The sequence below is a fragment of the Gadus chalcogrammus genome, chromosome 21 (genome assembly GCF_026213295.1).
Source record: "Gadus chalcogrammus isolate NIFS_2021 chromosome 21, NIFS_Gcha_1.0, whole genome shotgun sequence".
Classification (NCBI taxonomy): Eukaryota; Metazoa; Chordata; class Actinopteri; order Gadiformes; family Gadidae; genus Gadus; species Gadus chalcogrammus.
Window position 1 is genome coordinate 6,971,889 of NC_079432.1, and position 25,491 is coordinate 6,997,379.

The 25,491-nt window shown below is 45.2% G+C and overlaps 1 protein-coding gene across 1 annotated transcript; it reads right to left on the bottom strand.

The window, feature by feature from the left end:
* Nucleotides 1-17,663: 17,663 nt before the first annotated feature.
* On the bottom strand, nucleotides 17,664-19,292 carry lratd1 (LRAT domain containing 1). Its single transcript, XM_056581994.1, has 2 exons — nucleotides 19,139-19,292; nucleotides 17,664-18,490 (listed from the first exon to the last, which is right to left on the bottom strand). The coding sequence occupies exon 2, from the start codon at nucleotides 18,451-18,453 to the stop codon at nucleotides 17,665-17,667; it is 789 nt and encodes a 262-aa protein (XP_056437969.1). The 5' UTR covers nucleotides 18,454-18,490; nucleotides 19,139-19,292; the 3' UTR covers nucleotide 17,664.
* Between the last annotated feature and the right edge of the window lie 6,199 nt (nucleotides 19,293-25,491).

Consider the following 25,491-nt stretch of genomic DNA (forward strand, 5'->3'; position numbering starts at 1 on the left):
CAATAATAATTCCTTATGCAATTTAATAATTTTATTTGAAAAACGTTATTCAAAGTGTATTTTAATATGCAAAGAGATGTTAAAATTCTCAATACAATTTGAAAAACGTATAACGATAACAATAGAATAAAACAGAGTGTCTTTATTCAAATGGAAAAGCTATAGTGCCCCCGTGATTGCAATGGACTTTGCCACGCTCCGTCTGTTGCAAAATTCAACGTCATTTCCATCCGCAAAAAGGTTTGCAAAAGATTATGCGAAGTGTATTGCAAAAGATTTTGCAGAAGATATTGCAAGGTCTATCATCGAATCGCATCTGGGCAGGAACTACGTCACTTCCTCTTCAGCCCAACCAGTGAAGGCAGGTTTATACTCCTCCGCAAAGTGCTGTACTTAAGTCACGGAGAGCCCTCTCCGTTGATGGAGATCCTGTTCGAGACCCTCTCCGTAGCTTAAAGGGTATTTCCGGTGTAAAATGGATTTGGGATATGTTTTGTATGATAACGAGTTGAAACTTTCGTTTTGGAGCACAAAAATCGCATATAGACGCTTTCTTCAGTTGGCTGTTTTTAGCCGATTCTATCAACACGCTATAACCTTGGAACGATGGGGGCACTGGTTATGGTTAAAACTAAATCGCTATTTTGAAACCACTTAAAATGCTAAAAGTAGCCCGACACTTCTTTGGTAGTATAATAAGAGTCTTAACATATAAAGCGAGGCATTGAGAACTTTGTAAGTGTACAGATTGATATTAAAAAGGACATTTTATGCACACAATACCATCAGTAGATCACCCGTCGACGCTGTGTGCTGGATAGATGAGCAATGTTTACTCAGTCCACTGGGTAGGCTGGTAGACACTTCGCCACTCCAACAAGGAAATTACGAGGAAGTGACGTAGTTCCCACCCATACGCGATTCGCTGATATGCTTTGCAATATATTTTGCAAAATCTTTTGCAGTACGCTTTGCAAAATCTTTTGCTAACTTTTTTGGGGATTCAAATGTTATTTGAAATTTGCAACACACGGAGCGTGGCAATGTGCATTGCAATCACGGGGGTGCTATAGCTTACCATTTGAATAAAGGCACTCAAAAAATGTGACAAAATGTTATTATATTTTTATTGTTGATTGATTTCATTGTTACTCTGCATATTAAAATACACTTTGAATAACCTATTTTCAAATTATAAAATTGCATTATGAATAGTCAATTGCATAATGTCATGACTTATTCAATTGCAAATTGTATTTCCATTTGAATTTTGCTACATGTATGCTTCCATACGGCTGTTTGCATGAGTGAGTGCTTGTGAGTGTGTATATGTGTGTTTATGTATGTTTATGTGCGTGTATGTTGGTCATCTTTCATGTCAAAAAGAAACAAAACAAAATATTGTACACACACACACACACACACACACACACACACACACACACACACACACACACACACACACACACACACACACACACACACACACACACACACACACACACACACAGTATTAAATCGGGTCAGCAGGGGTGGGACTCAAACCCAGGTCTCTGGATCTTCAGACAAGCATCTTTGTCTTCATCTTCATCTTCAGCAACCTTATTCAGCGGAATACAACGGCATGTAATGAAAAGATGGAAAACTGATCTGAAGATAAGATAAACCTGTTACTATTTTTGATCTTTGAAGGTTTTCCCTTTGGGGACGTGGTTTGAGATTCCTGCTGAGTCACTGTTTAATCCATTCTCCCCCAAAGCTCTACCCTGCTATTCTCATGCAATTCGTGTGCGACCCTGAGACTTCCTAGGAGGGCATCACTTTGCTGTATTGTTGTGGCTTAAGCCTCATGGTATGGCTCAACAAATCCATGGTATTACTGATAAATGTATTACTAGTTAAATGGCCCTGAACCTTATTTTTCAACAAACTAACCACAACTAATAATAAAAACAAAAGAATGTATAAACATTCAGTCAAAATATTAATAATAACAATAGCATATATATATATATATATATATATATATATATGTATATATATATGTGTATATATGTATATATATATTATATATATATATATATATATGTATATATATATATATAAAAAGAAAAAACAAAAAAAACAATTCAAACAGGCCATATATTAACCAGCCGTGGAGTGCGGTCCACTTCAAACAAAGGTAGACTCCATCACAAGTCCTCACCTGCCCCCCCCCCCTTCGTCGATGACAGTTCCTCGTGATCCAGGGGTCCGTCTCCCCACGCCTCCCTATCATTTTATTGTCAGTGTCTCCGCGGCCCTATTACCTTCAAATAGACGCGGTCGTTTGATAGTGTGTCAGGCTGAAGTAGATAACACAGCCATTTAGCCCGCCATTGTCTTCTCCTATCGACGGGTGTAGATTTAATTATACCGTTTCTCCTGCAAGGGACGACTTTGAAGTCACCGCGCGGCTCCCAAAAGAACAAAGGCAGAACCGAGATGGGAAATAGTCTCGGAGCAATAGACTGTGAGGGCGGTGGCAACCGTGCGTAAAGCCTTGGGATTCTCACGCGTTGTGATTCTCACGCGTTACAACACCGCGGCATCTGTTTAAATACTCCCGCCCTCCGCTGACAAGTCCTTGCGCCATCGCGCTCCGTGTGTTTAACGGCTCCGGTAACACAGTTTTACTTTTAATTAACCCCCGGAGAAAATGGGGGCTGGGCTGAAAAATAACGTCTTGGAGGTATTGGAGGTGATGTTTACGGTGAAATGATTGTCATTACAGCACCGCACGTGGAATAACAACGAGGTGCACGGTGCACTGGAGAGGAGCCGTCGCAGTGAATCGCGTCTCTCCGTCGCGATTCACTGCTTCTCATTATTACCTCCGAGTTGAAAGAATTTCTCTCTATTTACCCGTAATCTCTGCCACGGTCGGCCTCCATCTCTAGGACCATTCAAACAGCCACTGTTGCTCACCAGTTTAATACAGCCCGCTGTTGTCATAGTGAATGTCAGTATGTGGAGAGAGAGAGAGAGAGAGAGAGAGAGAGAGAGAGAGAGAGAGAGAGAGAGAGAGAGAGAGAGAGAGAGAGAGAGAGAGGAGAGGAGAGAGAGAGAGAGAGAGAGAGAGAGAGAGAGAGAGAGAGAGAGAGAGAGAGAGAGAGAGAAAAAAGAGAGTTGGAGAGCGGGAGAGGTACAGAGATGGATGGAGGTGAGAGAGAGAGAGAGTTAGAGAGAGAAATGAGCGACGGCTTGAGTGAGGGAGGGAAGAGAGAGAGAGTTGGAGAAAGGATGAGGGAGAGGACTTGCATGAGAGGGCGAGAGAGAGTGAGAGAAGCCTGAGAGTTAAGAAGCTCCTCTCTGTCCCGACAGTCTCTGAAAACATTGAGATATATATTTCATTGGGCTTGTCTTTTCCCTTTCGCTTTCCCTTCGCCTGTCACTGTTGGAATTGTGTTTAACAGTACAATAAGCACCATATTTTTAGAGTGAAAATTGTAGAAACTTGCATCTTCGTGTTTGTCAGTTTGCCATTTCTATCAGGGCCCATCCAAACAAGGTCCTATCAATTACTCTGGCCGCTCTGTACCTGTGATCTTCCAGTTTGCTTTGTTGGTGTGTTTGTTGTTTTGTTTGTTTGTTTGTTTGTTTGTTTGTTTGTTTGTTTGTTTGTTTGTTTGTTTGTTTGTTTGTTTGTTTGTTTGTTTGTTTGTTTGTTTGTGTGTGTATGTAAGTGTGTTTCTTTCGGCTGTGACAGCCATGACGCAGTTTCCGCTCTCATGTGGCATTCTCAGACAGACAAACAAAGAAATCGGGAGCATATGGAGCATTCTTCGCGAAAAATGGACATTCTTTAAAAATGTATACATATATATATATATATTTTGTTAGTATCCATTGGATACCTCCATCTCTTACTCTTTCTCTCACCCCTATTCCTTCTTTCCTCTCGCTCTAAATATATCGTATCTATCCGTCTGTCTCTTGTCCTCACTCACCACTCCCCCCCCCTCTCTCTCTCTCCCCCCCCCCCCCCTCTCTCTCTCTCTCTCTCCCCCCCCCCCTCTCTCTCTCTCTCTCTCTCTCTCTCTCTCTCTCTCTCTCTCTCTCTCTCTCTCTCTCTCTCTCTCTCTCTACAAGCCCATCCACCTCCCCAGTATTTCTCAACGGCTTCATGAAGGGAGCCAAAGATTCCAGGTTGCCAAGGTAACGAGTCCTTCTATGGCGCTCTCTCTGACTGAACACTTTTGATAGATCCGGATCTTTCAAAAGTGTTCAGCCAGACATTTGTGGGTGAACTTCATTTGAGTCGGGTATGAAACGGTTTCGTTGAAAGGAAATAAATGTAGTTCTGTGTAATGTGTAGTACTTAAGCTAAACGCTGTGTGCAGTTGTGATTCATAGAACCAGGTGAAATAGGGATACACACTATATGTCACTCTATTTTAAATTGCTGTCACATCAAGAGGAAATGGAGCCAGCCTTTCCCCTTTGACCATTGACGTCCAAGGTGTTATTTTGGTTTATGAAGGAAATCTGGTCATAGTGCTTGTCTCATAAGGACACGTAACAATGAATTTGCAATCAACAAATGAACACAATCTCCTGCCAACCCTCTTCTCAGTTTACACAATCTCCTCAGCGTCGTTTACCTGCTCTAGTCGAGCAGCTAGCACAGCAGCTACAAGCTCATGCTAATGTTGCGTAGCCACTCGGTAAGGATGAGACAGTGAGTTTAATGTGTGTTTAGATTGGCCGATTGTCGTGTTTCACGTTGGTTGAATTTAGAGGCTTAGCGAATTCCTTTATTTTATTTGTTTGTAGACCATAGTTCGAGTTTGAAGTTTTGAATGTTAGTTTTGGCGATAGGACAAAACTGTGCTAGTGGCAATATTGCATCCAATACCATACTACGGTCTGTCTATAGGTCTCTGCATTGTTCCCAAATTCAATACATAAAGGATGACTTTCTCACAGATGACATAACAGAGTATGTTTTATTAGTTGCTCAAGAAATGGAATATATGTGTACATATTTTCTTCCCCCCTGATTTGTGATTTCTGGTTAAACTATCCCTTTTTCTCCCACATCTCATGACATTGTGGTTCCCGCCTTTTGTAACACAAAACAATGCTGTGGACTATCAAGCGGCCAAACTAAAGCAAGTTTTTATAAAATAGGGATCCTAACTACCTTCTCCTTACCTAACTGTTTTGGCATGTTTTTTTTTTTTTTTCTTTGTTTGTTTTACTTCGTTACAGCTTTATTTTCCCCTGTGTCTGAAAGCCTTTCATTAGTTTTAGCAATTAGCTTCTTACAACAGCCCTGCTCTTTATCGTTGACGTTGACCCATTGCAAGGTGCAATCAGCAGCGCACCTGCTAGCTGAGTTCTGTTTCCTGTCTCAGGGGAAAAGAAAAGAAAAGACAGAACCACTGTTAATCAAACTATTTACCCAAACACCTGTATCACACAGGCCAAACATTTTGTGGCAGTATTAGGAGGAAGAAAAGGCTAAAAGATTAAATGTGCCGTTTTCAGACTCCCTTTTTTTTTTTACAAATGAAATTAATTTGGTTTGGAACAGCAAATTATGATTGGGAAGTCATTGTGAAACGTTACATTTCATCTTCAACAGTAGAAATGTGCTCAAACACATGCCTATGTGCGGTCTCACACGCACGCACGCACGCACGCACGCACGCACGCACGCACGCACGCACGCACGCACGCACGCACGCGCGCGCGCGCACGCACGCACACACTCACACTCACACTCACACTCACACACCCTCACAAGCACACAAGCGAGGGAAAACACACACACAGACACACACGCACACACATAACACATGGAAATGGCGAGGTGTTAACAGATGATGAGGTATATTTATAAACGGGACATGGCAGTCAAGCTTTCTGTACATTAATTATCTGCTACTATTACAGCTGTAGCACTTACCAATACTTTATATTATAATATTGTTATCATTATTACTACAAATATAGAGCTTGCTGTGTAAGGCGTGTGGTGGTGGAGCATCAGATATCTAGAGACCATTTTGTGAGGTTGGCTCATTAGTCTTATTCAGTAGGGTACCTGGCATGTAAATAATATCCCTGATGAAAGAAGGAAAACAGATCTGAAATAAACCTGTTACTATTTTTGATCTGTTAAAAGCTTTCCTTTTGGGGAAGTGGTTTGAGAATGTTGCTGAGTCACAGTTTAATTCAATAATTTCACTGTGTGTGTGTGTGTGTGTGTGTGTGTGTGTGTGTGTGTGTGTGTGTGTGTGTGTGTGTGTGTGTGTGTGTGTGTGTGTGTGTGTGTGTGTGTGTGTGTGTGTGCATGTAAGTGTCCTTTACCCCTCATCCTAAATGCATGGCCGCTCTATTTCCGTGCCCCACATTTCTCATCAATATTTCACCATCCCTTCTCCCTTCTTCTCTTCTTCCTTCTCCTCTTCTTCCTCTCCTCCTTCTCCTCTTCTCCCCTCCCATCCTCCTCCTCTCCCCTATCCTCTCCTTTCTCCTCCTCGGCATCCCTCTCTCTCTCTCTCTCTCTCTCTCTCGCTCTCGCTCTCGCTCTCTCTCTCTCTCTCTCTCTCTCTCTCTCTCTCTCTCTCTCTCTCTCTCTCTCTCTCTCTCTCAATCTCTCTCCATTCTTCCTCATAACTGTCTTTCTTTGGCATTAGGATACTGCTTTGTCTATGCTTCACCACACACCCACACGCAAGCGCACACACACACACACACACACACACACACACACACACACACACACACACACACACACACACACACACACACACAAACACACACATACACATACACGCATGCACACACACACATACACCCACGCTTACACATATTAAGAGGAGGGGCTGCTGGAGGATGTTTCCCAGGGGATTCTGAGATCCCTGTCTCCTGTCGGCCACAAACCACCACCTCCAGATGGTTTCAGAAACAGCGGCCCGTGCTATCTGTTGTTAGCTCTCATGTCATCTGTGGATGGCTGTGACAAGGGGGCCGGCACACGTCCTATACGCGGTTAGTTAGTTAGTTAAGCCTTTGTATTCCTTTCGGAACATAGGCCATTGATGATTCGTTTCCACCCCCGTCACCCCCTATACGCGGTGTCTGCCGTTAATCACGTGACCTGCTGCGAGCTACTCAACATGCAAATCACTGCTGCTAACTACGCTAGGTAGCGCCCTGTCCGTCTTTTTCTTTGTTTACGTTCATGCGTATCAGAGAGCTAAGAGCACAGCTTCCAGAACTCTCTATGTGTGTGTGTGTGTCTGTTTTCTAGTATGCATGTGTGTGTTTTTGTGTGTGTGTTGGTTTTGTGTGTGTTTCCCTGTATATATGTATTAATGTATGAATGTATGCATGTAGTATGTATGTAGGAGTGTTTGTGTGTTTTGTTATGTATATGTATCATGTTTTTTGTGTGTGTGTGTGTGTGTGTGTGTGTGTGTGTGTGTGTGTGTGTGTGTGTGTGTGTGTGTGTGTGTGTGTGTGTGTGTGTGTGTGTGTGTGTGTGTGTGTGTGTGTGTGTGTGGTTGTGTGTCTGACAGTCTAGCCTTTCAGGAAGTTTCCACTGTTTAATGATGGTGCATGGTTTGAGGTCTGGTAAATATCCCTTAAAGGTTGGGTATGGAATTCTCTTTTTTGGCCATTTTTGCAAAATTACTTGAAATCCCTATCATAACCCACTTACAGCCACTGAGTTAGAAGTACTGACTAACAAGTCAATCATCTGTGGAAAGGGCAGGGCTTGAAAAACTCCAGCCAATGATTTCCAGAACCACCGAGTGGCATTGGACAGTAAGTACGTCAATCAAACGGTCGTACTGCACTCCCCCTCCCCCGCTCCCCCGCGCGACCCCTTCGTGCACATACTCAAAGCTCGTGACCCAGAGCAAGCTTCTGTTTGTTGTTATCCTGCGGTAGCTACTGGTGCTAGCTAACTAGCTAATGTTCGCTCGTGCATGATTGCGCGTCCATGTACTTGGAATGGGTGGAGTCAGATTCAGCGTTGAAGGAGAGGACCATTTGAGTTGTGTCTTTTCAAAATCTGCTGGCGTTTCGCAAATCCCATACTGAGAATGTTTTTAACTGTTATTTAACTAACTGTAAAGTATTACGGTCAACTCCCGATCCCATGCAGTCCTGATATTAACTTTATTACAGGAAGACTCAGCCCTTTTAGAGAATATTATTTTTATTTTATATTTTCCACATATTATTCAGGCAAGCGTTTTTTATCTATCAGCGGTCAATTCGACTCAGGTAGCATTTGACCGAGTTAGCTGAAATCAATAGAAGAAGGTAAGATGGACCATCTCTGTCAGTGAATGGAGTTAAAACCCCATTTCAAAAGATAATTGGGCGATTTCGCTTGTTTCTTGGTGCACATAAAAAGGTGTTCGAAAACTTGTCTTTGAAGGTCTCAAATCAACTCTTTGTACTCTGGCCACTATTAAAATGCAATTATGAAAAGCCCCTTCTGAAGCTAGTTCCACTTACGACCAATGAGTTATCTTGGGTAGCATATCTCTGACCCAGCCTCAGTGCCTTCCACCAATGACAAGGTCTGCTTTAAGCTAGTAGGACTGCTGGATCCGAGATTAGGTGCTGGGCTGGTAGAGAAAAATAACTCATTTGGCTATGCGTTACTGAAAAATATTTCCCAAAATCTCTGAATATCCCTTTCAGGTTAAACTTTGAACTGTTCGAAAGCATACCGACATCATGTTTTATTTATAACCCAACATGCATGTGTTCCTCTCCCTGCTGCACCGCAAATCATCTCTCATAGACATTTGATATGAAGTATTCATGGCCACTGTCTTATGTGGTTATTAAATCGAAATGAATTTCAATGTACAGAAAGACCCTGCGTTTTCCCTGTATAAATGACAATAAATCACTCTGACTTTGAAATGTACATCTGTGTTTTCTCGTCATATGCATTTCGCTCCTGTGTTCTTGATTCTGTATGGTTCTCAGTTTGTGTGTGTGTGTGTGTGTGTGTGTGTGTGTGTGTGTGTGTGTGTGTGTGTGTGTGTGTGTGTGTGTGTGTGTGTGTGTGTGTGTGTGTGTGTGTGTGTGTGTGTGTGTGTGTGTGTGTGTTAGCCTGGCTGTACCACAACTTTGAATTAAGAGATGCTTTGGCAGGGCTTTAGGGGGAAAGGGGGGGTGCCCTTGTCAATCTATCTGTCTGCCCGTCTGTATTTGGCCACACAAGGGGCTTTATATCATCACAACCGCCAACCACCTTAGGACTCATTTATTTTGCAATTTTCTGCTTGGTTTCATGTTCCATTAATGCCAGCATACAAATCTCGTCAGGTTGATGCAGACTCTCGGCATCCCTCTCTCTCTCTCTCTCTCTCTCTCTCTCTCTCTCTCTCTCTCTCTCTCTCTCTCTCTCTCTCTCTCTCTCTCTCTCTCTCTCTCTCTCTCTCTCTCTCTCGTCTATGGACCCTTTACGCTCCCGCACACACGCTCGCTCACAGACACAGACACACATGTGCACGCTCGCACTCGCACACACACACACACACACACACACACACACACACACACACACACACACACACACACACACACACACACACACACACACACACACACACACACACACACACACACACACACGGCCACTTCCTGTTCTTATAATCAGATGCATAGTCTCTATTATCATTGGATGATTGGGTATTGAACGGTAAGGCGAGTGCGTGGCCCGCAAGGCAGGACAGCTGTTGAGATCACTTTCTTTACTGTCTCTGTAAAAATCAATTACAAAACCCATTAACTATATGGATGATTGCAGAAAAAGACACGGATTGAGAGATCGTATTTCTATCCTCCATCGACTTGTAACGTGTGCGCGTGTGGTGTCTCTGTGTGCACTAATTTAGACCTTTGTTTCACAAGGTTATTGCTTTTAGCGTTGAGTAAAAAAGTGTCTCCTTGTTTTTCACTGGATTGTTCGCTCTCCTATTGGTGCCCCCAAAAACAGTCATGAAAATACACAGGCTACTTTAAATAAGAGAGGGAATAACAGAGAGAGAGAGATTGAGAGGGAGAGAGACTGACGGATAGAGAGAGAGACAGAGAGAGAGAGCTGTGATGTGATGGTATGTGATACCTTCTCAATCCTCAGCCAGGTGCTTTTCATTAGTCTCCATTGAGCCGCGTTGACACTGAGATGCCACCTAGCTGAGCTAGCGCCCTCTGCATCGACATATTGACTAGTCAGTATCACCACACTCCTGCTGCCCTTCCCCCGCACAACCTCATCGCTTCCTTATTGAACCGCAGGCCTCTTTTTTTGTTCGTGCGCTGCTTGGAGATCCACGTCGATAGGGGTTGTGCTTCCAAAGACGCCGCAGTCACAACACATAGATGAACAGTAATCTTTCCGGTTAGTTTTTTCTGCTCTGGAACGGGTCCACAGTCCACAGCGACAAGTGTGCGTGCGATGAGCCCAACAGATTTTTCTTTACTGTTATAATTTCTTCTTTGCCGCAGTTCAGAGTTCGTCCAAGGGTAAAAAAGAAAACGCTTGTGTGAGTCACGAAGCCGACGTTCAAAAGCGTGGGCGGATAAATTGAATAAAAGATATATTTCTCATTATCTCTGGAGAGCTAATTCCCTTATCACCATCCAGCGAGATATAGATTTGCATTCATTATAGTGAAGGGTATAAAATACACAAAACAAACCCCCGTCGGTGATGCCGGCACCGCCCGTACGCTCTCCGTCGCTACCGCTCGCGGAAGGGGGCCCTGACATTTACCAGTGACTTACTCAGAGCAGGGTAACAGAGGGGTCATTGAGTGCTCATAATGGCATTTACCGTAACCTTTTCCCTGGGCTTTTCAGAAGGGTTAAAATCACAGAGACGGAAAGATCGCCTAGCGTTGGCCTTCCCCGCGCGCGCCCACATCCATTAATCAAACTGTGATGTTGGGGTTGGGGGTGGGGGTGGGGGTGGGGGTGGGGGGCGGTCGGCGAGGCCGGGGTGGGCCTGCTGGGACTCCGACCTGGAACAGTGAGTCAGTCGCAGGAGGAGGAGGTCAAGATCAGACACAGGACAACCCCGAGGGAAAATTCAAACAAAGAAAGGGATTTCAGCAGAAATTATTGTCCTATTATCGGCGTTTCACAGTTACTCTTTATTCGAATCGCGACGGTGGACGTTTTCGCAGCGTCTCCGCGCAATAACGGAACTAGTTTGAAATTGTGAAGCAGCCAGCGTCCAATTGGAGAGAGCCAGAATAAAACAGGCGAGGGGGGAACGGGCATTATTTCCAAACGCTGACATCAACAACAGAAGTACATGACCACCCTATTTTGTCATGCTGAATGATGTCTAACCCCCACCGTCGCCTGCAGCACTTTAAAAGCTGCCACACAGCCTCGAAGTAGGACTCCCCTCTGTCCTGAAAATCACATAATTATTCCCGTTCCTCCTGCTTCTGTGGTTTGTCATTTAGCGCAACGTGTTCTCATTCATCTACCATCGAGCAGTTTGACAGTGGTGTGGCAGAATGGCGTTGGCGTGGGGCAAGAGAGGACATTTTGAGGGACACTCTTAAAGGTTGGGTATGGGATTTGCGAAATGCCAGCAGATTTTGAAAACACACAACTCAAATGGTCCTACCCCCTCTCCTTCAACGCTGACTCTGACTCCACCCATTCCAAGTACATGGACGCGCAATCATGCACGAGCGCGAACACAGATGCGCGAGAGCGAGCCAGGCTAGCTAGGTTGGAGTTTAGGGTTGTCTTCTAGTGCTAGGTCCAAATGTGGATTAGCTAGTTAGCTAGCTCCAGTAGCTACCGCAGGATAACAACAAACAGAAGCTTGCTCTGGGTCACGAGCTTTGAGTACGTGCACGAAGGGGTCGCGCGGGGAGCGGGGGAGGGGGAGTGCAGTACGACCGTTTGATTGACGTACTTACTGTCCTATGCCACTCGGTGGTTCTGGAAATCATTGGCTGGAGTTTTTAGAGCCCTGCCCATTGCACAGTTGATTGACTTGTTTAATTTTCATGTCAGTACTTCTAACTCAGTGGCTGTAAGTGTGATGTGAAGTATTTCAAGGGATTTTGCAAAAATGGCCAAAGAAGAGAATTCCATACCCAACCTTTAACTCGGGTTATGAAGGACTGAGAGCCCCCGCAGCATTATTTCACCATCATCATTCTTGTGTTTGAAATTGCTACAATGTCTCTAATGCAAACTTGGCAAAACAAAATCTTCCTTTGCCTAGGTTACGGTATATAACTTGATTTAGGATTTTACAGTACTACAACTCTCTTGAGTCTTCTCAATATGGCGGAGTATTGGCAATAACAAATCCCATGATGCATTGCGGCATACATAAATATCACCTGACAAGACTGTACTGCCATGAGATAAATATAGGAGTCCTGTGAAATGCAATGATCCATATGATTACCAATGTAACCAAAGTATGATTACCGTGCTTACCAATACTCTGGCACCCCTGTGAACCATAACAGAAAAACATGGACGCCATTAGCGTTTGTAAAACAATCATGAAAAATTCGCACATAGCACACATATTTCACAGACACACATCCACACATGTAGGCGAACACACACACAAACACACACACACATACATACATACAAGCATGTACGCATGCGTGTGTGTATGTGTGAATACATGCATGCATATGTGTTCACCTGAGCAGCACACACAGACCCCTAACCACCCGTGTGTGTCCGAACCAATGCACGTGAAGCGTTGGTGGTAGAGTGGAGTTTGAGAGGCCATCAATAACGATTATAAACTCCATCCATTCAAGGCTTTTGCAGCTTCAAGGTTGGCAATGTATGTACCACAACGAAGGAGGCCTGTACAAAAGAAATGGTCGGCAGACAAATCTCCTTCATGTTCTTTCTCTCTCTCTCCGCTTTTACCGCCACAGCCGCGAAGGACCGACCAATCAGGATGATCGACCGTTGTTATCGTCGCTCTTGGCTCCACTTAAACATCTGTTAGCAATATTATTGTTCCAATTGACTTTGTTGTGCAGGTTCTGCCTAAGAGCCTTCGACTGTGAGCGCAAAATAAACCTGAAGTTTTGCCAAGTATATGGTGATTCGCAGTTTGATGTTCACAAACTCCGAACTGGCGGCAAATGAATTGATTTCATGACATAGGAGTGCTAAATTGCTACTGTTTACATTTGTTGTGCAATGTCAATGAAGGTAGGAGAGACGATTACAAGGTTTACCCATACCGATATTGTCCTCAAAGAATTTATCATTGCGCGGCTGCCATATTATAAAATATAGCTGGCAGAGGTAGAGGAAGAGGATGAGGAAGAAAAAGAAGGAGAAGAAGCAGTAGAATAAGAAGAAGACTAAACACCAGCCCACTTTGATCCGTGGCTTGTGTCTAGATAAGAGGCATGTCCTCGTAAAGGCATCACGTAGAGGGGATATGCTGTCTTGTTCCTTCCTCCACCCAACATCTCCTCAGAGACCACCACTCGCTGATCGAGCTGGCAGTGGGACAGCTGTGAGAGGCTCTGGGTGTCCACAGATCCCCCACAACCTCCCCCCCCCCTCCCCCCCCCCCCCCAGTGAGCATTTAAAACCACCAATGCTACCACAAGAGAAAGAACAATAGCTCAGCGTGTGTACGTGTGCACGTTACAGTGCATGAGTGTCCTTCTCACGTGAGAGAGGGTGTGTTTCGGTGGTGATGCTGCTCTGTAGTAGTGGAGGCTCGTAAGACAGCAGAGTTGTGAGGGGAGATGCAACAATGGCAGTGGGTTTCCCTAGTAACAGCACCAGGCATACAGAGTAAATACTGAGAGAGCGAGAGAGAGCGAGAGAGAGCGAGAGAGAGCGGCTGTGTGAGAGAGAGATCTGAGCTGGTGCTTATGGGTGGCATATGGTGGCTCTGTAATGAATTCAACATCTGCATAACAGGATTGGTGCTGTTGTGATAGGCTTATAGTGGCACTTTGTTTGGGGGCACACACTCACACACACACACATGTTTACATGATATAGCACTTTAAAGTAGCTTCTATGCTGCCAAACACTACTCTGAATGTCGAATTAAAGTCTTGAGTGATACCTTCATATCACATTGTATTTACCAACCCCATTTACTAGCTACTATCATATCACATTGTATAAGACAATAACATTTACTAGCTACTATCAAAGCACATTCTATTTCTTATGGCTCACTCATTCATCTGATGAATCCATCCTATGTGGTTGTTGGTCAAAAACTAAAATGTACACTCTCTCTTTCTCCCTCTCCTCCGTCTCTCCCCCCCTCCCTCCCACCACACCCTGGGTCAACCAGCCATGCTACTTGTTAAAACATTAATGACACAGAACGTCCATCCGTGGGTAAGAAGAGAGACTAGAGAGAGGGAGGGAGGGAGGGTGGGAGAGAGAGAGAGAGAGAGAGAGAGAGAGAGAGAGAGAGAGAGAGAGAGAGAGAGAGAGAGAGAGAGAGAGAGAGAGAGAGAGAGAGAGAGAGAGAAGAGAGAGAGAGAGAGAGACGCACACACACACACACACACACACACACACACACACACACACACACACACACACACACACACACACACACACACACACACACACACACACACATAGGAGGACAATAGCAGGAATGTTCACGTAAATCCCTAACGAATGGCCTGTCGTTAAACCCTAAAACAATTCACCACCCCTGGATTAAAGCTCTTGAGGAATGTGCATTTACTGGATGGGACTTTTTGCTTAAAACGGATTTAAAGATTTCTGTGCTATGCTAATGCACCTTAAATGCTGTGCACCAGTTGACTCCACCGTAACCCTACAATGTTATTAACTATAATACGTTGGCAATTCCCTTTTCAGGGGAAAGAAAAACACAAGCCTTCAAATGCAATCAGCATGCATTTCACATGCACTCAACATGCAGTCATGTCCTTGCCTCCGTTCTGCTTTCTCCATCTAATTTTCCCATCAGAAAAAAAGCATTTGAGATAAGAGCAAACACACACACACACACACACACACACACACACACACACACACACACACACACACACACACACACACACACACACACACACACACACACACACACACACACACACACACACACACACACACACACACACACACTACATCTGCAGTGCCCCATCTAGCAGCTGGAGAACCCGGGTAGTTACAGCTACGGCTAACCTGTGGCCCTGATGTGCATTAGTCTTGTCTTTCTCTGAGCCCCTTTACTCTCCCTGCCTCCAGAGCTACGGGACTGATTATGACTGTTACGCACACATTCAACACACATTCAACAGTTGCAGCCCAGACAAAGTGCAGCACGTATGGACGGCCTGCTGTGAGAGATAATTTGTGTCTGACACAGGGCTGAGCAAAATAGTTAATCTCAACCGCCTGCTTTGTTCCGCTACGCTATCGATCAAAAGCATGTAGATACAAGACAACGCGATATGACACATTCTCACACACACACACACACACACACACACACACACACACACACACACACACACACACACACACACACACACACACACACACACACACACACACACACACACACACACACACACACACACACACACACACAAGGGTGTGTTGTGAGACTTTAATCTGATGTTTGCTGATAGAATATAGCTGGCCCTGAGATGTGACCCGTTTTTGATTCAGCCACACAGTCACGGCTCGAGGTAAACACGGCTTTGAGCACGGTAACAAAAGTTTCCTTGTGACGCAATAAGAAATGCATTTCATGATATTAGACCCAGTAGTGATATGCGTAACTCCAGATCAGTCCACCAATATAAAAGAATGTGTCTGGAGCTCTGAAAAAGTTATTGATAGAACAAAACAAATACCTAAATTTGTTTAACAATATTGTTTGCGAAACCCACATGTTGGATTGCAAAGTCACAATTAGGTTTTGTTATTCACGCTGTTACTAGGTTTTATGCTGCCGATAATAAATCGAAACAATAATTCTTCTGCGAATTGCTATATGGATTTCCCATGGAAGTTGTTTATATTCGACTGAGATGACCATCTCACTGCTTTCAGATATGATCCACGGAGCGCAGTTTGGTTCGAGGCTAGGTCATAAAGCACAAGACCATCAATAATGCATAGAGGCCTACCTTGTACGTGTGCGCGCGCGACCGTGCATGCGTGCCCGCGCGACGCCATGTGCGTGCGCACCCCCATGGCAACTCAAGCAAAACCTCCTAGCATCAATTTCATATTTCAACCTCATTTTTATTTCAACCAGAAAAAAATCAGGGTTCATTTTTTTTTTCTTCAAACTCAAATACAAAAAATAGAGGAACTCGAAATCAACATATAGGACTACACTTTACATCGACAACCAGTGCTGTGGAAAGGACAATATGGCCAAAAGACGGGCTTTGAACCAGCCTGGTGCTTTGTTTAGGCAACTGGGGCCGACGGCGGGCTACATGAATAATTGGCTTAATGTTTTGATGCGCGTACAGTCCTTCTTACCCGGTCGTTAGGAGTAATGTTAAAGCTAACCATAAAAAAATAGAATGAACATTTTATCGCGACAACTATTCAACATCCCCCGTCATTTCCAGTCCTCCACCGTCCCCCCCCCCCCCCCCCTCCCCATCGCCCTCCTTTTCCCGCTCTCACCACCTCGTCTGCCGCAGCACGCGCCCCTATGCAGAGCGGAGCAGATTCCGTTATCTGGAATCTAGAAGAAGATAGATATGCGTCTTGTTTGCTATGTGGATCGTTAAAGGTACATTGTGAGTTTGTGTGTGGGTATGTGTGTGTGTTTTCCCGGCAAAAAGGTTTTCTTTAAGGAGGTCGTGCGTTCCACCCACACGACACGGGGTCTTCGTAACGGGGCACTGTCTGTGTTTTCGGGGGCGCTTTTCTCAGTTTTCAACACACATTCTGATGAAGACATTCCAGCGGCGCGCGCAGTAGTCCACGCACAAAACACACACACATACACACGCACACGCACCCAACGGTCCACCCCTGACACACATGCAGGCAGGCAGCCACGTCCATAAGTCAACAACAGGTTATTGAATGTGTGTGTGTGTGTGTGTGTGTGTGTGTGTGTGTGTGTGTGTGTGTGTGTGTGTGTGTGTGTGTGTGTGTGTGTGTGTGTGTGTGTGTGTGTGTGTGTGTGTGTGTGTGTGTATGTTTGAGTGTGTGCATATGTATGCGTATGTGTGTGTGTGTCCATACGTGGGGATATGTGTGTGTGTGTGTGTGTGTGTGTGTGTGTGTGTGTGTGTGTGCATATGTATGCGTATGCGTATTTGTGTGTGTGTCCATACGTGGGGATATGTGTGTGTGTGTGTGTGTGTGTGTGTGTGTGTGTGTGTGTGTGTGTGTGTGTGTGTGTGTGTGTGTGTGTGTGTGTGTGTGTGTGTGTGTGTGTGTGTGTGTGTGTGCGTAAGCGCGTGTATGCGTGTGCGTAAGCGCGCGCGAGTGTAGCCTAGTGTTTGTTTTTGTCTTTCTGGGCAGTCTGCGCGCTCACGTGTGTCGTGCGGAGCGTCGACGAGAAAAGGCAAGAGGAGGAGGAGAGAGCGAGGAGAGAGGAGAGGGGGCCCATCACACGGAATCCCAAATTCACTCATGTCCCCCGTGCACCAAAGAAAGCTCTTTGAGAATTCCACTCGCGTCCACGCGCCGTCGTTCCCGTATCATGTCCTCCAAGCTGCGAAACACCAGCGTGTGCACCCCGCTGCCCGACACATGCACCTTGAGAAAATACTGCTGCTCCGCCGAGTGCGCCTCGCCCCCGGCTTTGAACTCCCGCTTCCCGAAGCGACACCAGGCGGCAAAACTTTCCGAGTTGGTCCAGCATATCTCCCCGCTGTTCAGGCCCAGGTGGCCGGCCGCGTTCTGCATGACCAGGTCCGCTGGCAGCGGTCGGAACCGGTAGCGGTTATTCACTATCCTGCCGTGGCGGCCGCCGCTGACCTCCAGCAGGCTGTCTTTGCGGATCTCGCCCTTGTGCAAGTGGATGACCTGGTCGTTCTGCTCGTAGACGGCCCAGTGTGGCGCCTGCGCGGCCGCCACGAGCTCCAGCAGGTCCCCCGGTTTGCACATAGTCAGCAAAGTTTTGTCCGAGTACACGTGCAGGTCTTCGTTCTCGCGGAGCTTGGAGAAGATGCATTCCTGGGAGCAGAAGGCGGAGTATTCCACCTCGCTGACGGTCAAGGGCCCCTCCTCGCCCGGGCTGTGGTCCTTGGTGAAGCCGCAGTCTGACGGAGAGCGGTCGTCCACCTCCTCCTCTTCGTCAGAGAAGAAATAGGCGACGCCGACCCGAAGCTCGTCTTTCTCCAGCCCGGACGGATCCCCCGTGGGCAGCTCGCTGTAGTTTAGGTGGGTGATCCGATCCAGTTGATTTCCCATCAATGACCTGGCAAAACAGAGGCATGGAATGCGGTGTCTGGGAACCGAGAAGGGAGAGACAAGGAAGAGACGTGAGGTAAAACAATGTGTTTTGGGACATCATGGACAATTGCACCTGCATAATCAACACACCGTGTGCTATACCAAGCCAGTGTTAAATGAGGAATAGTAGCCCCACAACGAGAAATCCCCTTGGTCGTAAGATCACTTTCAGTCAGTCAGTGTGGCCGTAATCAGGCTCACAACACTAGGCTACAGATAAGCATCCATTCACAGCTTTCCCTTCCCATCCAGCAGTCAATCACTCTTGGAGAAGGTGTGGGGGAAAGTGCACAGGGCGAGCATATACGCCTTGGTAAATAAGAAAAGCGTCAGGATGGGGGAAATATAGAGGAGAAGAAAGAGTGGTTCTGGTTTAGTATGCTGTAGGCTACAGACGTTACGGGGCTTCAAAAACAAAATGTCATTACGACCACAGGAATCTCACCGCCGTTCTCCCAAAGCACGTGAGGATTCCGACAAGTAAAGGAGAATATACTCTGCTGGGAACGAAACGGCCATTCTTGAAAGTTGTGATGCTCCGGATCACAAAGAGAGGAGGATAGTGCGAGGGATGACCATCGCCGTGTCATTATGCGCGACGAAAAAAAACAAAGCTAAAAAGGCACGGCTCAGATGAGAATACCTTTGCTGTTCCCAGGACGAATGGTTAAAGATCCCTCAGGTCCATGAGTGCCATGGCGCCCCCTTGCTCTCCCTGTGGCGACTCTTTGTGTTCCCTTGTCTTCTCGCAAGGTCTCCACGCTCTATCCACGCTCCACGAGATCTCTCCAAGTCCTCTGTCGTGCGCGCAATGCAACTGTTTGTCCGGCTCCAGCTCCGTTTTAAGTACCAAGGAGAGCTCCGCCCTTAAACGGCGACCTACGCCCTTTGCGCTTTTTATTGGACTGCCGAATAGTTGCTTTTCATCCGCCGAGCCAATCGCAGGCGCCGGTGTATGTGTCTGTCAGCCACTACGTTCAATGCGGTGCTCGCAGGGTTGCAGGGCTACTATGAAGCGTCGTTGCTATACCGTGGCGTGGTGTTGTGCTGCCTGTTCCGGATTGTAGATTGGTTTTTATTTTCCTTTTGCGAAGTCATGTGTGCGTACTGCGTTATCATAGTAGCATCTACATGCTTGAATATTTTTTATAGGAAACATACCCTAACATTAGGGTTAGGTACGCCAAATTGGCAAAACATGTTGTTTCTACACATTGCACTTATGGTTATTGATATTCATCTTGTCACCTTAGAGGCTTGGCTCCATAATACAGAAATACATACCCTCTCCACCTCTAAAGCTTTTTGTCACTGTTAATTAAAAAAAAAAGTGTCCAAAGTATTTCCAAACAATTGCTATTTTTGTATTTCTCTTTTGTGTCTTTTTAAGTATCATAACAAGCTTCCATAGAAAACAGCACCTCACCATTTTAGAAAACTTATCATGTCTCTTCAATAGGGATCGACTATATGCTTTATAGCTTCTATGCCAAATACATAACATCCCCTATCCCACTCTACCTGTGTGTGTTTCAGTGTGTGTTTCAGTGTGTGTGTGTGTGTGTGTGTGCGTGTGTGTGTGTGTGTTTGTTTGTTTGTGCGCATGCAGAGAGATACAGCTGAATTAAATCCATGTTTGTCGCTTGCGGTTTGTCTCCATGTGTTTGTTCAGAGTAAGTCACATGTCACTCACGCAGGAATTACACCCGGATCCCCGTATCAGGTGTAAATTATTAATACCTGTAGGTTGACATCACAGAGACGCTTCTGTCTTCGGCTCTCGTTTGAAGCTCTCGCCCGACGGATGGTTCAGAGATCTCTGAGCGTTTGACGGGTTCCTTGACGCAGGCTCGCGTCGGTGTGTCCCGGCGTCAAGTCAGAGACGCGTGCATTTTTTCAGGTCTCTGTAATGGCTGACTTCTACGGAAGAGAGCAGCACTGCAGTGGTGGGGGTATGGAGTGAGGTGACTGGTTGGGGGTCACAGAGTGGGGTAGCTGGGATTGAGGAGTAGGGGTCAGATCAGCGAGGGAAGAGATGGCTTGGCGAGGTTTGAGGGATGACCCTGTTTATTCACTGGCTCACAAAAGCATGCCTGCACACACACACACACACACACACACACACACACACACACACACACACACACACACACACACACACACACACACACACACACACACACACACACACACACACACACAAATATTCACCAGCAGAAACACACACAAACACACACAACCTCTTTGTTAATATAATATGAATATGGGTATTCATGCACAGTGCATAAAGAGTGTATGCACTTGGTGCATCAAGAATGTATACGTACAAACAAAAATCCAGGTGTGTTTGTTTCCACAAATGCACTGAATGAATAATAGAGCAGCCTATACCAGAGTATAATTATTTGTTTTTGATGCAGCGCTACCTTTGTGTGAATGTTTTTCGATGGATGACTGAATTCATATGCTGGTCTCAGAAACGCAAAGACACACACACACACACACACACACACACACACACACACACACACACACACACACACACACACACACACACACACACACACACACACACACACACACACACACACACACACAGACAAAACACACACACAAAACACACAAAAAATGGTCTACCTCTCTGTCTCCCTCTTTCTCTGGCCCTCAGTATTTATTTACCTATCTCTCTCTCTCTCTCTCCCTCTAGCTCTAGCTCTCTCTGTTTATATTTCTCTCATACACAAACAACTATTCATATTTGCAGCTGATGTAATCATAAGGCAAGGTGAAGACAATTTTGGAATGCATACAGAGAAAGTGAGATATTTCCCAACTTCAATAATTTGATATGTCTCTGTTCACTAATTAGTGAGAAAATCACTAAATGGTACAAATCCAACATTCTTCACGTCTGCTTCACACAAACATTTACCACATGCAAGCAGGTACACATATACATACAGATGCAGTTGACTTATTGAACCCAGAGGTAATTATTTAAATGCATACACATCTTCATAACACACATATAAGTACATGTAAACACATGCATACAAGCGTACAAACACACACACACACACACACACACACACACACACACACACACACACACACACACACACACACACACACACACACACACACACACACACACACACACACACACACACACACACACACACACACACACAAACACACGAATGCACAGCCTTAGAACATTATTGAACAATCAGGAACAGATATTTAAAAATGCTATGGTATAAGGTATGATATTTTATGGTGTCAAAGAAATTGCCAAATATAAGACTGCAAAGACGAATATATTTGAGGTTGAATTAACACTGCAAACAAAAGGTTGAATATTAAATTCCCTGGAAGATAGTTGAATTAAATTAAAGAGTGTGAATTAGTTTCCATCAAATTAGATTCTTAATCATCTTCAGCTGTCCTCCAAAAACATTTGCACATGAGGAAAGTGAGTTAACTGAGCTGGTAGGGAAATTATTCCATCATTTATTTTTGGCAAAATACCTAAACACACAAAGCATGAATACTTCCATAAATATATGATTGAAATCGACACAGACAGTGAGAGTTGTGTAAACATCTCCTGCATCATGGTCGTTCCTCTGCAGACTGTCACATATGGCACCAGTCAGTTTCAAGATGCCCTGGAATCCATTGAAGTTTCTTTGTCACAAAACATCAGTTTTTTGCCAATATTGAGGATTGGTTTGGCAATGTGCAGCGAAGCGTTAATTTCAACTTCTGTCCTCTGAATATCCCACATAGCACTGAAAAGAAAAGAAGAACGAAGAACAGAAGAAGAACAGAAATTCCAAGTGGTGATATTTAGACAACAAATGGATTTAACAGTTTCAGTTGTTTTTGTACTAACGCACACAAGCATACACGAACACACACAAACGCACACGCACACACACAAACACACACACACACACACACACACACACACACACACACACACACACACACACACACACACACACACACACACACACACACACACACACACACACACACAAACACTCTCACAGATGCATTCCATTCAAACCATTTTATTCTAAAAACCTACACAATAACTAAGTGTGTGTGTTGTGTGATCCTGTTGACATGTGTGTGTATGTGTGTGTTTGTTTCTGTGTGTGCCAGTGTGTGTTTGTTTGTGTGTGTATCTATGTGTTAGGGTTTGTGTGTTTGCTGTGAATGTGTGTATATGTGTGTGTGTGTGTGTGTGTGTGTGTGTGTGTGTGTGTGTGTGTGTGTGTGTGTGTGTGTGTGTGTGTGTGTGTGTGTGTGTGTTGTGTGTGTGTGTGTGTGTGTGGTTGTGTGTGCATGCGTTCCTATGTATTTGGATCTGTCTCTGGCTCCATCCATCTCCTCCAGCAGCTCTGATTCTTGCCCGCCTGCAGTCATGTCTTATCAGGGCCCCTCAGACTGTTGACTGTGACTCATTCCCAAGGATCTCTCATCGGACACATACATCCCCTGCCTCCTCTCTCTCTCTCACTCTCTCTCTCTCTCTCTCTCTCTCTCTCTCTCTCTCTCTCTCACTTTCTCTCTCTCTCTCTCTCTCTCTCTCTCTCTCTCTCTCTCTCTCTCTCTCTCTCTCTCTCTCTCTCTCTCTCTCTCTCTCTCTTGCTCTCTATGTCATGTATGCACTTTAGAGTTTAAAGAAAAAAAGTCAGAAATTGTAATAACCCATCTAATTACGTATTTTGTCTCAAGGTTTTACAGTGGCCTAGCTAATTTATTGAAGAAAGAAATCAAAGGGAAATAAGCCCCCAAAACATGGTTAGAATTTGTTCTCGCGCCGAAATGTCACACAGTGAAAAAAAGGTGCTGAAGTATTTCCGTGTCCGTTTGATTGAACACAGAGGTGTGACGCATTTCAACAGAGAAACGCTCTGATGTGCTGACTTCACAGTCACACTGTTCTAGTCCAATGAGCAGGCCGGTGTCAGAGTTGCATAATGCAGGCTGGAATGTGCTAACCCAACAGCGTTTATTAACTGCTGTTAGTGTAACCTTTTGCTCTCTCTGCTTACTCCTTCTCTTTCTTTACATTGCCCCCCATCTTCAACGTCTGCTTTTGCAACTTGCAATACCAGCCCTTCCTTCCCTTCCTCCTCTCTTCGTCCCTCCCTCCCTGCGGTCCTTTCTTCCTATGTCCTTTCTTCATTCTTCGTGACCTCTCTCTTTCTTCTCCATGTCTCTCCCCCTTTTCCTTTATTTCTCCTCTACCTACTCGGTCCCTTCATTCCTCCCCCTTGCCTTCCTTCATTTTTCTCATTCCATCCACTTTGTTGTCCATTCTTGCATTCTTCATAATCTCTCTCCCTCTCTTCTCCATCTCTCTCTCTCTCTCTTTACTCACTCTCTTTCTCTCTCTCTACTGTATGGTCTCTCTCTATCGCTCTTTCTCTGCTCCATATCGTCCCTCTCTCTCTTTCTTTCTCACTCTTTCTCTCTCTCTACTGTATGTATTTACATTTGTCGCTCTTTTTCTCTCTCTCCATCTCTCTCTCTGATCCATGTCTTTCTATCTGTCGGTCTTTCTCTTCTCCATGTCCCTCTTTCTCTTCCCCTCCCTATCTCTTTCTCTCTGATCCATGTCTTATTCCTGCATTGTCTCCTCCTGCTCCATCTCTCCATCTCTCCATCTCTCCCTCTCTCCCCCCCCCCCCCCTGGCTGGTCTAGTTCATTGGTATGCAGAGTGTAGCTGTCTGGTGTTTGCTGGGGATGGATAAAGTGGTAATCAGCGGCAGGGAAGCTGCTCTTGTCCCAGAGCACAAATGTGCCAACATCAGCAACGCTACCAGACCGTATGGGCGTGTGTCCATGTGCACTCGTATGTGTGTGTATCAGTGTGTGTGTGTGTCAGTGTGAGTGTGTGTGTGTGTGTGTGCATACAAATGATGAAAGGAGGTCATACAGGGGTCAGAGTCTTGGTTTTAAATGTTCTCTCCGGACCGTCCTTTGTTCCATACATTGCAAGCGATGCATAACATATCCCCCTTCAAGGGGTCACAGGTCTGCCCACATTGGGGGGGGGGGGGGGGGCGGAGTCAGGGCTCAGGGCCCAGTCTTGCACAATGTTTTACCTCACATTGTGGCCTGCCGATCAAACACCTACCGGTAATATTTTGCGTTGCTACAGATTGTTTTGGGGCGTGCTGCCAAAAAAGCACTCGGTGTATTTAGTATTTCTTTTACCTCAGTTAACCCCGATGAAGTGCTTCAAGATATTTAATAAGCTATAATAATCGTGGCTAACCGGGCGGGGCGTAATCACGCGGCAAGGTGTCAATGGAAAAGGCCCTTTGTGACCGACAGCACGGATCTGAGTTATATTTCAGCAGGGGTTTAATTAAAAATGCAGATTTGTGTCGGCTACAGTTTGTCGACGGCAGAGACAGCGTGAGCTGACGATGGAAATTGTGCGTGGTATAATCCAACATGAATTCTTCCTACACGACAGCGCTGCTGGCTGTAGATAGAACCATGGTAATTCTATCTAGCATAGGGCACTGCATGGGATGTGTGTGGGGTATGTACTTCCGCAAGTAAAGGCAGCACGTTGAAAGGAACAGATTGATATATTTGAAATTGCCCCGAACCTAATGATCATGCCATCTGTCTCTGTTGACTCACAGTGCTGTTTGCATCCATTAGAGTAGGAGCATCGATTTCACTAATGTGGATGTTCAGCCATGCCAATGCACTGGTCATATTTGAAGCCAACATGTTAGGCTGTTTTTTTCAGTGGGTCTGTGTGTCTGTGGAATGTTTGCCTCTGTTTCGCTATTGGTGTTATCATGACTAGTCTAGGTTTTTTGGTGTGTGTGTGTGTGTGTGTGTGTGGATGGGTTATTTGGTTGCCGGATGAGCCAGTTAGTTGATATATGTGTAGATAAAGTAAATTTTGCCAGTGCATCTGCACCATGAACAAGATTTATGAATAGGCTTGTTTA

Coding starts and splice junctions, on each gene's coding strand:
- lratd1 (XM_056581994.1), bottom strand. CDS start 18,453: ATGGGAAATCAACTGGATCGGATCACCCACCTAAACTACAGCGAGCTG.